The sequence below is a fragment of the Dendropsophus ebraccatus genome, chromosome 3 (assembly GCF_027789765.1).
Source record: "Dendropsophus ebraccatus isolate aDenEbr1 chromosome 3, aDenEbr1.pat, whole genome shotgun sequence".
NCBI classification, from domain to species: domain Eukaryota; kingdom Metazoa; phylum Chordata; class Amphibia; order Anura; family Hylidae; genus Dendropsophus; species Dendropsophus ebraccatus.
The window spans coordinates 62,179,040-62,194,198 of NC_091456.1; the positions used below are offsets into that span (position 1 = coordinate 62,179,040).

General features: G+C 40.5%; 1 protein-coding gene across 4 annotated transcripts in view; it reads left to right on the forward strand.

The window, feature by feature from the left end:
* Nucleotides 1-15,159, forward strand: part of KANK1 (KN motif and ankyrin repeat domains 1) — a 139,389-nt gene that overhangs the window by 64,768 nt on the left and 59,462 nt on the right. Inside the window, exons 1-2 of one of the 4 annotated variants that reach the window (XM_069961894.1) lie at nt 3,222-3,336; nt 13,677-13,781. In XM_069961894.1, coding sequence (XP_069817995.1) covers nt 13,745-13,781 — 37 coding nt within the window. In that variant the 5' untranslated portion in view covers nt 3,222-3,336; nt 13,677-13,744. Of the gene's footprint in view, nt 1-3,221; nt 3,337-3,364; nt 3,553-11,020; nt 11,046-13,676; nt 13,782-15,159 lie in introns of those variants that run through there. The other 3 variants (XM_069961892.1, XM_069961893.1, XM_069961891.1) reach the window with 3 other exon arrangements.

Consider the following 15,159-nt stretch of genomic DNA (forward strand, 5'->3'; position numbering starts at 1 on the left):
GTACCACGTGTCTCCCTGATCTAAAATCTATCTAATTGTGTCAGCAGTGTGGAATATAAATTACAGATGACAGATTCCCTTTAATGAGGACCCCTAAACCTTTACTATATCATTCTCTTCCTTGACCTTTTTTTTTTTTTTTTTTTGTCGTCTCCATCAAAAAATAAAAAAACAAATCTGTTTTATCTTCTATTGCATTGTTAGTCCAGTGGTAACAAGAGGTTTGTATGAAAAATATACAAAGCAGCTCTCTGACTTGAAGGGAAAGCCACCTCCAAAAAGTGGCATCATGGTCTCACTCCTTTAAGAAGTATTGGAACATGACTGGGGATCCACACATGCTCTCTTTATGGAGAAACATTACCCCATGATGTCTCTAGCCAGCCCCCTGCTCTGTACAGTAAAGCATATGCCCTTAAGTTGACACCAACCATCACCATAGCCTTGCAGCTTCCTAGCTGTGAGTGGTAGAACGGCCTCTCTGTTCTTTACTCTGTGTACTGAAGTACTTCTGCTCGATCCTTATCTTAGTAAAGGCAATTGTTGCATTAAGGGCAGACACTTAAAAGGAACACATCATAAGTATGTTTTTAAGAATTTCTAAATTTCCATTTGACTTTGTATCTATTTTGTAAAATGATCCCATAATCTTGCAGTTTTCATTCCCACCACTAGGCCTAAAACTAATACCTGCACATAAAGAATGTGTAGATCAGTAGAAATGTGCTTTAACCCCTTTCCACCACAGCGACTTTTCATTTTTGTAACAGTTGTCTTATTCCTCCCCTTCTACAAGCCATAATGTTTTTATTTTTTCATTGACCTTGCCATAAGAGGGCTTATTATTTGCGGGGGAACTGTATTCTTTTTACTGGCACCTTTCTTTTTACCATACAATGTACTAGGAAAGCCAAAGAAAAGTGTGTTTCTATATTCTGTGTTTATATATTATAGTCTGACCCCCCCCCAAAAAAAGTGCTCATTTTTTCCAGGTGAGCTGTAGTTTTTAATAGTAGTGACGGTCCTAGCTACAGCTGACTGGCACCTTACAGTTGCATTAGGCCAGGTTCACACTGAGCAAAACTAGCACAATTCTATGGCGGAATGCCGTTAGCCTCCCTCTCATAATGTGAGTATATGGGAGGCGCGCGCTGCTGTTCTCACAGCGTCTCTCCGTGTTGAAGAATGAACATGTTCATTCTTCAGCACGGACAGAGCAGGAGCGCGCGCCTCCCATAGACTCCCATTATGAGAGGGAGGCTAACTGCATTCTGCGGCGGAAAATTCTGCCGTGGAATTCCGCTAGTTTTGCTCAGTGTGAACCCGGCCTTACAGCAAGCTATTTTGATACTTTTTATATACCTGTAATTGGCTCGCAACTTTTAGGTCATTAAACAACAAAGTTACTTCCGATCTCAGCTGCTGCTAGTGGGTCTTAGTTCCTAAGCCTGCTTTATGCAACCTGACCTTGATGTAAATGCACATCAGATATCAAAAGGACATTAAAGAGTACTCCGGCGATGATAAAAAAAAAAAAAAAATCAATTAATCATAAACATAGTTTTTACACTTGCCATCCCTCCTGAGTCTGTCCCCTTTTTGAATTTCCCGCTGTTTGCAGGTCCCTGAAGCTCCAGGTGGTGTCTTAATTTTTTTTCATCAACTCCTGGAGCCGGTCCCGGGACGGAAATATCGCTGTCGGCATCCCGACGCGCTGCAGAGATGAGTCTGACGCCCATAGAGAATAACTGCTCCATTCCTTCTCTATGGGCATCGGACTCATCAATGCAGAGTGTCGCGCCGGGTTTCCGACAAGGATGTCTCCGTCCCGGGACCGGCTCCAGGAGTGGGACTTGGCGAGATGGGGTAAGTATCCAGGGCTCTAGCGGGGCGCTGGATGGCCTTCACCCCGGCACGGGGGGTGACAGGTTTCCTTTAAATCCAACCCTCGGATAAACTGGTGGATTTGCTTCTCTTAGGCCTCATTTACACATTATTGTTGTTCGATGTGCTTACGTAGCCATTCACAATTGTATAGACCCATTCATAGGTGAATTTTGATCCAATAGCACAATTGCATTCCGTTGTAGGACTACTCAGTGTTTTGTGTGAGACAGATAACACCTATGGGCGAGTGAACTGGCCATTCAAATGAATGGGTCTGTAATCTGTACACAGTTGGGACAGAAATTAGGGACATGTGAATGTGGCTTTAGATTATTTTCACACATTACAGTTCAATCGCAGTACTCTTGTGGTACTATGTCATGTTAGCGAAAACACTGCAATACAGCAACAGTTTTGTAATGATCACTCACAAACAAGTAGAATAGTGTCGGCACTATTGTATGTCCCTAAGTTCCTAAGTTGTTATGACACATTTAGGATCAGCGGTGCTCATCATGGGAAACAGGAAAAGGTCTGTCCAAAATAAAGCACATGCTGAGTAAGAAAAATAAGTACGACTTGGGACAGAGAGAGAGACAGGTTCGTTAGGGGCTGTGCACTCGGGCTACAGACGTTTCGTGGGCAATGCTTCCCGCTTCCTCATGGCCAATTGAGGCAGTAATTATTGCCCGTGAAACAGCTGTAGCCCGAGTGCACAGCCCCTAACAAACCTGCCTCTATCTGTCCCACGTCCTCCTCTACAGGGACATCAGGAATAAAGACTACTACTGTATGAAGATTGGTGAGTGCCGCTGGTTATTTTTCTAACTCGCTGGCTTGTACTGTACTGAACTGCAAACTGCAACACGATTGAACACATCCTTAGGGTGCGGACACACATTCATATTTTCTGTCCACCAAGAGGACATACGGGGGCTAAACAAAAATTTTTTTACTTGTAAGATTTTTGTATTTTTTAATAAAGTAAAAAAAGAATCTTCTAAGAATAGTAACTGTCTATGTTTTGTCCAGGGTTGTATTCTGTCTATAGCTGCACTTGTATGCTCCGATTTAGGATACACTGACACCATAGGCTATAGCAGTATCCTTCTCTGCTGTTGTCAGCAGCTTTAGAAGGCCAAGTGTTGTTGACAAGTGATCTTAAGAACAGGAAGGTGTAAGCTTTTAGTGTCAGGCTGGCTCTTGTGCACGTAAATGGGTGTAATCTCACATGCCGCACTCTGCAGTTAATGAATAGCTAGGGAGTGTGAGAGATTGTGACACTGTAATGGCATGTACTCCGCCAAAGGCAAGGAGCTGCTGTACAGGAATGTCCTGCATTTCCACCATCTGTTTTCTTAAACCTGCTGCCTGAGCCAAAAAGGAAGTCACCTGTGCACTGTCCGCTCAGTTCCATCCCCGCATGGGCTAACTAGGGTCACTCTGGAGGTAAAAGCATTGCTTCTCTGGCTGCTTCTACTTGGCTGTATCTGCATAGACCAGACAAGTTTTGGATGTGGGATGCCTCTTAGCTAAACTTAGTAGCAAACTAGAGCTGCTGCTATGTATTTAAGATCTTCCTCCCTGGTGTTCCTTGGAGTCATGTTGCACCTTACTGGTAATGCTCTATTTCTTACCCATATCAAGTAAACCCAGTCCATCCAGGTAAGAGTTTGGATTGTTTGTAGCTAAAAATTTATAGCACAAATTGTCTCTTGCTAATGTAGACTGCATATGATCTATGGTGTACAGGAGCCATAAATGTCAGGAGATGGTGTCTACAGGACTGTATGTCTCATATGACACGAATAGTATAAGATTTATAGAAAACGTGCAGAAATAAGAATTCTCTTTCAGAACATATAGCTCAGCTGACTTCTTCATGTCTTTGGGCTGCGTTGCTTTATGATGAAAGGGATAATTGAGTTAAGATGGACTTGGGTATACCCGTGGTTCTATGTAGAATTGTAGATAACATGGTGATATCTTAACATTGTGTCAAAGTGCATTCGTAAGACTCAGCTTCATCTCTAGGTTTAGTTTTTTCTTTCTTTTCTTTTTCTTTGTGTGTTTTTAGTTCCTGGTGTGGAGATGAAACATATTATATGAGGGCTTTATGTTCCAGTGATGTTGTATTGTGTAAACACTAGTGATGGTGACTGCATGAGTGACATTGTGCATATTTGCATACATAAGTTTTTTATTATATATTTTTATTCTAATGGATCATTTATTATACAAGTAGATGACTGATGGGACAGAAATCACAGCTGTATGCTGTAGTAATAGAAGAAAAGACTTGTGTGTTCCATACTGTCTTCAGTCAGTGAAGTACATGCTGTGGACAGCTTTATCCCCCAGTCTGTTACCATCTGTACGGTCTTGCACTGCACTTTTCTAAGTGTGGTTCTCTTGCCGTACCTGTATGTTTGCACTGCCAAAAAACTGTTCCAGAAATCAGCTTCTCTATTAAGCAGCACATTGCGTACAATTCTACACGTGATATTTAATTTAAAGTCAAGAATGTTCATCGAGATATATTGTACAAAAGGTAATGTTTTTAAAACATCAGAATGAACTGACAACACTGTAGGACTATATCCAGTACTTTTAATGCAGAAACACGGGGGGCATGATATGAATGTGTAAGACATATGCTATTGAAGGTGTTGGAAGACCACAGAGGGGTGGAGATTGGGAGCGTAGACTGCGGAATAGAGAAGCCTATTGGGTAATGGACTTGAATACTGTAAGCCCGGCAGGCTTGAATCTTGAGCGAGAGCTAATGCTTTTTTACAGTCATGCAGTATGTGTGTATATGTGTGTATATGTATGTATGTGTATATATATATATATATATATATATATATATATATATATATATATATATATATATATATATATAGTGAGAGAGAGAATAAGCAAACATGGAAAGAAAATGGTGAGAATAGCAAATGGAAAGTTTGGTGTCTATGGTAGCTATATCCATAGTTTCTCATCTTGTACTAAAGGGTGCGGTTTGCAGCTAGCAGTGTGAGTATAGTACCAATATGTAGGTATTTGTACCATTTATTTTATAAAATGTCTAGATACTGCAGAAAGGATTAGAATCTTTGTGGGTTTTTTTTTTTTTTTTTTTGTGATCAGACGTGTAGTTTGCTGTCATTACATGTATTAGGTGTGTTTTTCTGTGTACCCATGAGTAATTTACAAAGTCTTGTTTGAGTATTTGCTCATATGTGGCATCGTAAGGGTTAACACACAACACTTCCCTGAAAGAATCATAAGTAAGGGTGTGTGGACAAAATGAAAATAAAGAAAATCTTTTACGTTTTACGGCCATGCTTGATGATCTTGAAATTGTTGTATTAATGTCTGTTCCAGAATTCAGTCCAAAACAAATACATGAGACTTCTCTCCACATCTGGGCTATGTTCCCACACAGTATTTTGGTCAGTATTTTGCAACCAAAACAAGGAGTGGATTGACACCACAGAAAGGCTATGTTCACACACAGTTAAAATTGAATGGATGGCCATCCACTCAATTTTAACAGTGAGGGAACAGAGCCTTTCTGTGGTGTCAATCCACTCCTGGTTTTGGTTGCAAAATACTGCGTGGGAATATAGCCTTGTTATGCCTTTCAAAGACCTTTTCCCGCAATGCCTAAAAGGGGATATGGTCTAAGGAGCAGCACTGTACGACAAAATCTGGCTCAAAAATCTTACACACTTTAAGCATACTGAAAATTGGTCTAAACTTAAGGCTCTATTACACAAAGCGATTATCGGTCGTATTTTGCCAATAATCACTTTGTGTGATAAAAGGCATCAATCAGCCAATGTGCATGATGTTGGCTGATCGTTGTCTTTCAACACATTGAAAGACTAACAACAATGATGGCAACGATCTGCTGCCGTCACTCCATGCAACAGAAGTGGCAGGAACAGACTGCCACTTTCTTCTAAGTACTCCCTGAATTCCTGGACGACCTACAGATCATTCGGGGAGCCCCTCAAATCCTCCCCCCCCCCCCCCCCCTTTCCTGTTCGCTGTCAGCGCATGTAATAGCGAGGGAACAAAGAGCAAGTGAGCACTGACCTGACTGTTCGGTGCTCGCTTGCTCCCACTGATCGCCCCATGTAATAGGGGTTAAGAGTAGGCAGTCTTTAGATGCAGCCGATATAGTAATACATCTGGCGCATTAGAATACCATCTACTCTGTAAAGTTTCGGTACATCTGGCTTAATGTCTTTAAATGAGGAACAATAGATATAAATGCTATGGACACCTTCAACTTAGAAATATTATTTAAAGTGTAATGATCTGCTTATATGGCTAGATAGCTATGTAAGTAGTGAGGCTATCCCTATATTTATTGTAGTTAGTTGCAAACACCTAAAATGCCATGCCAAAAACCTGACATACCATCCCCGCGCTCTTGTCTGCTTCTCCGGTCCTGACTTTCTGACAGCCCACTGAGCCAATCACTCTGCTGTCCCGCCACAGCCAGTGTAGAGAAAGCTGCCACTACATCCTCACAGCAGTATTAAAATCTGTTGCAAGAATGCAGATCTAGAGACTCTAATGGTAACTAGTATCGCAGTGGATTGGCTGCAATATGCACAGCGTGAAATTCGATGCAAACTTGTTACATGTCAATGTACCCTAAGGCTGGGTTCACACTATGTATATTTGAGGCTGTATTTGGTGCTCATGTCAGGTCCTCATTGCAACCAAAACCAGGAGTGGATTGAAAACACAGAAAGGCTCTGTTCACACAATGTTGAAATTGAGTGGATGGCCGCCATATAACGGTAAATAACTTCCATTATTTCAATACAACAGCCGTTGTTTTAAAATAACAGCACATATTTGCCATTAAATGACGGCCATCCACTCAATTACAACATTGTGTGAACAAAGCCTTTCTGTGTTTTCAATCCACTCCTGGTTTTGGTTGCTATACAGCCTCAAATATACAGCCTCAAATATACGTAGTGTGAACATAGCCTAAGGGTGCATTCACACGTACAGAATCCGCAGCAGATTTGCTGATGCAGGTTTGATGCTGCAGGTATCAGTGTAACTAAATGACTGAACACAGCATCAACACTGCGGATCCTGTACATGTGAACGCACCCTTTTTTTTTTTCTACTTCATATACAATACTGACCCCTGCCCATGACCTTACTCTTTTTGCCCTGCCTTCTCAGCTCTGCTGTTCCTCTGATCCTCCATTACTGGTTTCTGGTAGTTTCCTATCCAACTGGTCATCACATCCTGCTAAACCCCTTCTTGACTATGAGATGTGCCAAATGAGTCCTATTCCAAAGTGGAGCTGTCTTTTAGTCACTCCCCTTAATCTGTAAATATTTAATGAATTTGCTTGTGCCTTGTTTAATATCCCAGATAGGGACAGTGTGGGCACATTTGTTATTTACTCCTGTGTTGTCTTAGAATGTTAAAATTTCACAGGATTTGTGCATTTTGCAGCACCTAATTGACCTAAATAGTAATCTAGCTGACTATACTGTGACTGGGGGGGTCATGTTCTGTGAGCGATGGGCTTATGATGCATTTACTCCACCGCTTTACCTATGTAAAATAAATAAAGTGTTCTTGACAAAGTACTTTTAATTTCATATCTGTTTTGACAAACCAGTCAAGAAAATCCTCACTTTTTCTGTCTTTGTGGGCAGTCTGATCCTACAGATCCGAAGTGTAAGGTACAATGTACAAGTCCCAAGTTGCTATTGTGGGACAAATACATATATCACACAATAGTGGGTGTGTGCACCAGTCTTCCAGCATTTTACATTTGTCTAAAAAGGTACTATACACCCACATGAGTGCTTGTGTTGATATAGTTCTGCCTAGACGGACCCTATGACATGAGATTAGTCTGCGGTTGTTGTATTATCTTGTCTTTGTTATTACTTACTCTGGGGTTTTGCATCACTGCAGGATTACATAACCATTACAATTAACCTTTTACATCTTTTAGACTCTTAATTGGAGCTAGTGTTTGCCTACAGTGTACTTTTCAATATGAGTGTTCTGCCCTCTACTGGCAAAAAAGAACACACAAATTACATACAGGTATTAGCACAGCATTTATAAGATCACAAAACGTGATTATTCTTCCAAGTACGATGGTAAATACTGTTTGTTTTAGGAAATTATTTGACTGCTTTGTACAGAAAGTAGAAGTATGTCTACTATATTTTGCTAAATTCACAATGAAATTTTTTTTTACCATTTAATACTAAATGCTGGTACTAAATTTAATACTAAATGCTGGTACATCTAGCTTGTGTTGTGTGCACTGAGAAGAGTTTATAGTGATGAAGTAAAATAATGGGGGTTGATCTCCTAAGATTATACTATGTGAACACTTGCAATTCTTCTCCCTGTTATTTATATGTAATGATGCAGTTACGCCTTCCTTCATGTAACATAGTGAGACGTTTCTTGGGATGACTCATTACAGAGCTTTCTTTCATCACATCCAATAGTAAAAAAAACAACAAAAAAACAATGGTACTATCATTTAGAGTAATTTGTTTTTCATGCCCCCCTCTTCTTTCCACTCTTCTACAACATATGCATTTAGTTAAAGGTCTGTTCATGTATACATCAAATGGATGCAACTGTATAGGCAAACAATGCTGTCCATTGCCCATACCCACTACTAAAATTAGTGTTATATAAAAATACTGCACAATTTACTTACTTATTTATTTTATTTTTAACTGCATGCCTCTGTATAGCTCCGTCTATAAAACAAAAAAAATTATACTGACATATACTGGCTTGACAGAGGATAAAGGGACACCCTTGGTTGGCCACTGTTGGGTGAATGAGTGGCTATATATTTGTTTAAAGGGTAACTAACAGCAGGTTCATACATAGGAACTGCTGGTATGTACCTGCAGATTTTTTCCCGCTGACTAAAACTATAATCTTTGCTGTGCGCTTTGTTCCGCCCTCTTTTTATTTTGCAAAATGCAAACATGTTAATTGGGTAGTTTGGTGCACTAGGGGTGTTCCTCCCTCCAGCCTCTTCTGCACCACCTACTCATGCATATTTATGTATGCACATTGTAGTGTCATCTCATTTCCCCCAGCCAAAGATCTGGCGTATGTCTGTTATGGTACTAGACACTGGCTGGTGGATTGGTACCCTGAGGGGCCAAAGAACACCCCAAGTGCACCAGACTACCTAACTTACATGTTTTGATCTTTCAAAATAATTGGAAAATGGCAAAACTGATTGGCCAGCAAAGGTTATTGTTTGAATCAGCGTGAAAAGGCCTATACAGGAACATGCCAGAAATATGCACAAACCTTCTGTTAGTTTCCCTAACAGAGCATTCTTGTTACATTCAGTAAGTGGATAGTACAAGATTTGGTGTGAAAGTAGCTGAAGTTGAGAATATATTTCGCTCCAAAGAAATGCTTAGCCTTAATGCAACTGTATTCACTTCTCTGCTACCTTAAGACAAAGGTAGAGTTAAAAAAAAATGTAAGAAAAGTGCAGAGCCTTTTAAATTTACTGTGCTTTATTTGACTGCACCCTTAAATGTTTGAGAAGCCACCTTGTAGATTTGCCTGCCATGATCTGGTTCAGGATGTACATTCATGTGACCTTTGGATAGGTGAGCCATGCGTGACTGTAATCTGGAATGCAGGGAGGGCTCCCGCAGCATGTGAACCTATGATTTAGCACATCACTGCCTTCAATGCTCTTAGCAGTAACATGTGATTATTTTTTCCTTTTACCTGAAATGTTGGTATAACCACTTTCATTGCTCCAAGCTTTGCTTTAAAATTTAACAAACAAAGCCATAACCAGATAATAAATAAGCTCGTAATCATGACACCTACTTCTTATTTTAAGTGACTTTTCAGGATATACTGCCCTAAAGTGTACCTCTGGTTCTAATCATTATCCAGCTTGTATGTTGCATTTATCAACCGTTTGCCTCTTTGCAGTCTAAAGGCCCTATTACACCAAGCAATTATTGTCCGTATTTGGCCGCTAATCATTTGGTGTAATAGCTACTGTTAAAAGTCAGCCAACATGCATGACGTCGGCTGATCCTTGACTTTCAAAATGTGGGGAAAAAGCTAGAATGATAGAAACGGTAGCAGTTGCTCTGTGTAATATGAGCGGTGGCAGCAGGCCGCCGCTATCTCCTATGAGCTCCCCAGGCAATCCTCTGGGGAGCCCCTCCCTCAGCTCCCCGCCTACTTGTTTTCATTATGTGTAATGGCGCCATCAGCAAGCGCTGATCTGACAGGTCAGCACTTGCTTGCTCCTCCAGATCGGCCCGTGTAATAGGGTGTTTAGGGGCACATTTGTCAGACTCTGCACCTAGCGCAAACTTGGAAAAAAGCTGCAAATTAATAATTTCAGCAGCAGGAAACTGGCAAAGTTTTAAATTAGTGGTTTGTAGAAGAAAACAAAAAACGCATATTGATAAATGTGCCCTTTAGGCACAAACACACATGGCTCCTGGTGTCTGGCAGCGCACTGGTTGGCTGAGCGGGACGTTTAGCCGGCAGCCCCCGAGGCAAGATGGAGCAGGTACAGTATGCTCTGGCTGGCTGGCGGGGGGTTAACGGGGCAGTCTCCTTATGCAAGTATGGATTCTCATAGAAACTACAGGCAACGGAACCGCAATGGATTTTGCTACAAATTTGCAGGAAGAAAGCTGCTGTGTGTTTGTACCCTTAATGTTTATTAAACTAAAACAATGGTTTATAACTTATGATTTCCTTTTTCCTGGCAGTATCTGCCCATTTTAGACTGTGTATGTAAATGTTTTTAGCGGTAGTGGCTCAAGTTCTTAGAGTGTATAACACGGTTTGATAATCATATGAGCAGGGCTGCATGAACATAGCTATGTTAGCTTAATAAGTATTTAACAGGTAGGGGCACCTACACAATGTAAGCTAGTTGTTTTTAATGTTATGGCTAATCGATGTTGATTGCTATCTGTATTGTAACTACAGCACAAGTGCTCGTGCCACATTATGCTATGGTTTCCTGTGCACTTCTACCTATAATAACTGTAGAAAACCTTTGCAGGTAGTATCCAGCCAGTTGGTGCTTGCTGTGCATTAGCCTGGAGGCAGTATTAGCATGCAGGTATGACACTAGCGTGTAATGACAGAGCTTGGGAGGGTGTATATACCAGAATCCGCCCCTCTATAGGAATCCTGCTAGCAGCCAGACCAAGTACACATTCTTTCTGGCATTGAATGGGTGTCTGCAGACCGGGTTCCTGATGAATCTGAATGTCACTTTAATACTAACACAGCCTTTTTTTCACATGACCTTTCATTTTGTTGGGTTTCCTAGTAGAGGTGGGTGTACTTCAGCTTTGGGGCACCGTGTCTCAAATATGTACTTCCATATGAAATTTTCCACTGTGACTGCAGAGTAAACTAAGGGTGCGTTTACACAGAAAGATTTATCTGACAGATTCTGGAAGCCAAAGCCAGGAATGGATTTGAAAAGAGGATAGATCCCAGTCTGACCTGATCCCTGTTTATAGTCTGTTCCTGGTTATGTCTTCAAAGATCTGTCAGATAAATCTCTGTGTAAACGCACCATGAGTCTGGTTCAGGTACTTGATTTATAGAGAGAGTGTAAACTTGTTTTGTGTTCAGTATGAAGCCTTTATTAACTCTATGAGGATTGCTATATCCTTAGCAATATTACTAGACCAAAAGACAGCTCTGCTAGAGGTGCCCATACACCTTTAATAGCTGCTGGCTAAATACCTGTCACTACCGAGACCCCCCCTCCCCCCAAGCAGGATAAAGGATTGTGTGGTAGTGTGTGTTACCCCCAATCTCTTAGCTATCGCCAAATCATTTTCCACATTAGACACCTCCAGGAATATCCGCTCTATTGCACTTTACCTACCAAACCTTCTCCTATGTCACTAACATATTAAAAAGAATAGGACCCAGAACAGACTCTTGTGGCCACCACTTGTAACCAGTCTCTGCTCGGAATATACACCATTACCAACAACCCTCTGGCGGTGGACTGCAAAGTCCCTTCAGCTCTTTATGGGGAACGGTATGACCCAGCATGCCTGCTTCTTCCATCCACTGTCATCTTTCTGTCAAGGGAGAATAATAGCACCACCATACAGCTGGGATAGCTGGCCTAGCCTAATAGGTTCGGCTGAATTTCCTCTAATAGTGTATATGGATATGGTACCTTTTTATGGGATTGTCCATAGTCTCAAGACCTAAATGACATATGACTTTAGGACAGTAAGTTACATTTGCTCAAATAAGCAGGGATATAGTAAGTTGTAGAAGTAGTCATGAAGTACTGTAGGTCATATCCTCTGGATATAGTACAACAGTTTTCTCACTGGTAATGGAAGTGTTAGAGTAGTTTGATACTTAATGAAAAACCATGTTAAGGGTAGAAAGTGGAAAATATGACTGGAGTGAGGAAAGTCAGATGGCTCTTGTGGTTGTGTTTCAGTGACATTATTATAGATTACAGATGTTAGATGGTTCACTAGTCTGCACCTTCACTTCCTCGTAAATCCTAAAAATCTTTCATTATTTAACAATCCACTTGGTGTCACTGTACAACAAAAAGACTACTATACGAGAGACAAGCAAGAGCATACAGAAATAACCCATGTGTTCCCTCCAAACCATCTGCAAGAATGGCACGGGCATAAGTAGTAAGACTGTGACTGGGCATTAAAATCCTTGAGGGACTCCACTTTAGTGTACAGAAACTAGGATTCAAATGTTCCATCATTCTAGGCTCTGACATGTATGGTTGTCCCTCCGCAGCATTGCATTTAAAAGGGCTATCCAGCGCTACAAAAACGTGGCCACTTTCCCCCCTACTGTTGTCTCCAGTTCAGGTGCGGTTTGCAAATAATCTCCATTTACTTCAATGGAACTGAGTTTCAAACCCCCACCCAAACTGGAGACAACAGTAGGGGGAAAGTGGCCATGTTTTTGTAGTGCTGGATAACCCCTTTAATGCCAGTTTGCCCAGTAAAATGATAAATCCTGATTATTATATGTATATATATATATATATATATATATATATATATATTTTTTACCAATAATGTAAAATAGGTGACAGCGGATGCTGTTTATCTATTTTAGGGAACATTCACATGGAGGGTGTTTTCAGCTGCATGTTTTTCTTCCTGAAAAAAAAAAAAAAAAAAAAAGGTCCACATAAATGTTCCCTAAAATGTGTTGCTAGTGTGAACAAGTCCCTAATTGTGAAAATAAGTAAGGCAGGGATCACACTGCATCTTGTTTCATTGGTTTTATTTCATTTTAATTTTGCTATATAAAAAAGTTGACTATGATATTGTATACAGGTGTATATATTGCAGGGCACTTTTATTTTTTTTATACTCCTAAAATAATGTAAGCCAGTGGGAAATTTATTCTGCCGTATGACATACAGCATTATCTGTTTAGCGTATATGTTTTATAGTTTTCAAGAGTATAAAATGTACGATACACCTACTGTTAATCACTCTGATGAGATGCTCTCTATTCTATCAAAGTAAAATGGCGGCATGTAAGTTTTATTTCTCTTACACTAGTGGAGCCCCCTATGTATGCACTAAGAGTATCTCTTTTACTTAGTGACCAAAGGGTTACATGGTAAAAAACACCTATACCACACAGTATACTTTTTTTTATTTATTTTTGATTTTCATTTTGATTGAATTTTTTGCCAGCTAACAGACTGTCTTCTTTTTTCCAGGTTGCTTGTGCAATTGGACTGAATGAATAGCAGCTTTCTTGCTGGGTGGCCGGGCAGTGAAGTCTGACATGGAGAATACAGACAATGTCAATGGAAATCTTTATGGTACTGTAATATTTTTCTTTGTTTGATTTTCATCCATTTGCCTTTTTTCCCTTTGGAAAATGAAGCCTATTGTTAGACCTATAATATCCCAATTTAATTTAATGCACGAAAAGTCACAACTTTCAGTAAACTGTTCCCCCCTACAATTGACATCACATAGAGCCATTAGTCTTAGGGTGGTATTACATGACCAGACTGCTACCCAATATGAATTCTGATCAATTGAAGCAACTCTGTACCCACAATCTGCCCCCCCCCCCCCCCCCAAACCTTCTTTTAATCCAAGATCTTTCCTGGGGTGTGTTCGGCAGTGATGCAGTTATTGTCCTAAAAGACAATGTTTAAATTTGCAGCCCTGTGTCAAATTTTCGTGGCCTAGAGTGTGTGTGACCTAGAATGCCCCTCCATCCCTCCTTAACACTAGGAATGCCCCCGGGCAGGATTCCTATTCATCACCTGTCTGAACACTTCACAGGTGCTTTAACGATCCAGCACGTGTGAAGTGTTCTGAAAGGTGATGAATAGGAGAAATTGTTCTAGGGGCATTCCTAATGGTGAAGAAGGCTGGGAGGAGGGACAGTGGGATGTCACAATCCTAGGGCATGGGTACTCTAGGCCACGCCAATTTGACACAAAGCTGCAAGTTTAAAAGTTGTTTTTTAGGACAATAGCTGCATCACCTGCGGAACGGACCCCAGTAGAAGATATTTGATTAATAGCAGCTATCCAACGGTACAAGCAGTTTGGGGGGGTCAGATTGTGGGTACAGAGTCGCTTTAAAGTGGTGCTTAGTTAACTATAGGACAATTACATGGCTCTTATTGCCGGAATCATTTATACATCCCTTTTTAGCTGCACATCCCCTGTTACATGGTGCGATGTGCAGCCTACATATGAAAAGTTTTCAACAAGTCAGAACCGCACATTCAACTCACACAGCAAGCATTTGCATGTTTTCAGTGGGATTTTGTTTTTAATAAAGAAATTGTTCCCCTGTATGTTTTTCTCCTACACGCACCACTTTAATCCAAAATTCAGGTAACTGAGGGGCTGTATGAAGTTTTACATAATCTATACACAGTATATCTAAAACCACGTGCTATGGTATTTTAAATCTGTAGCACCAAAATGTTCTTTATCCTCTTACCAATGCATCTAATTTTTGTTTTTGATCTTTTGTTTTCTCCCTCATCTAGTTTTGTAAATGAAAAATAAGAGTTATGGCTCTTAAAAGGGTATTTAAGAGCAATAACCCTTTTATTTTTCCATTTACAAAGTTAGATAAGGCCTTATTTTTTGCAGGACCAATTGTACTTTGTTATTACACTCTTGATCTTCCATTAAATATACAGTGAAACAGGGAAAAAATATCTGAGGT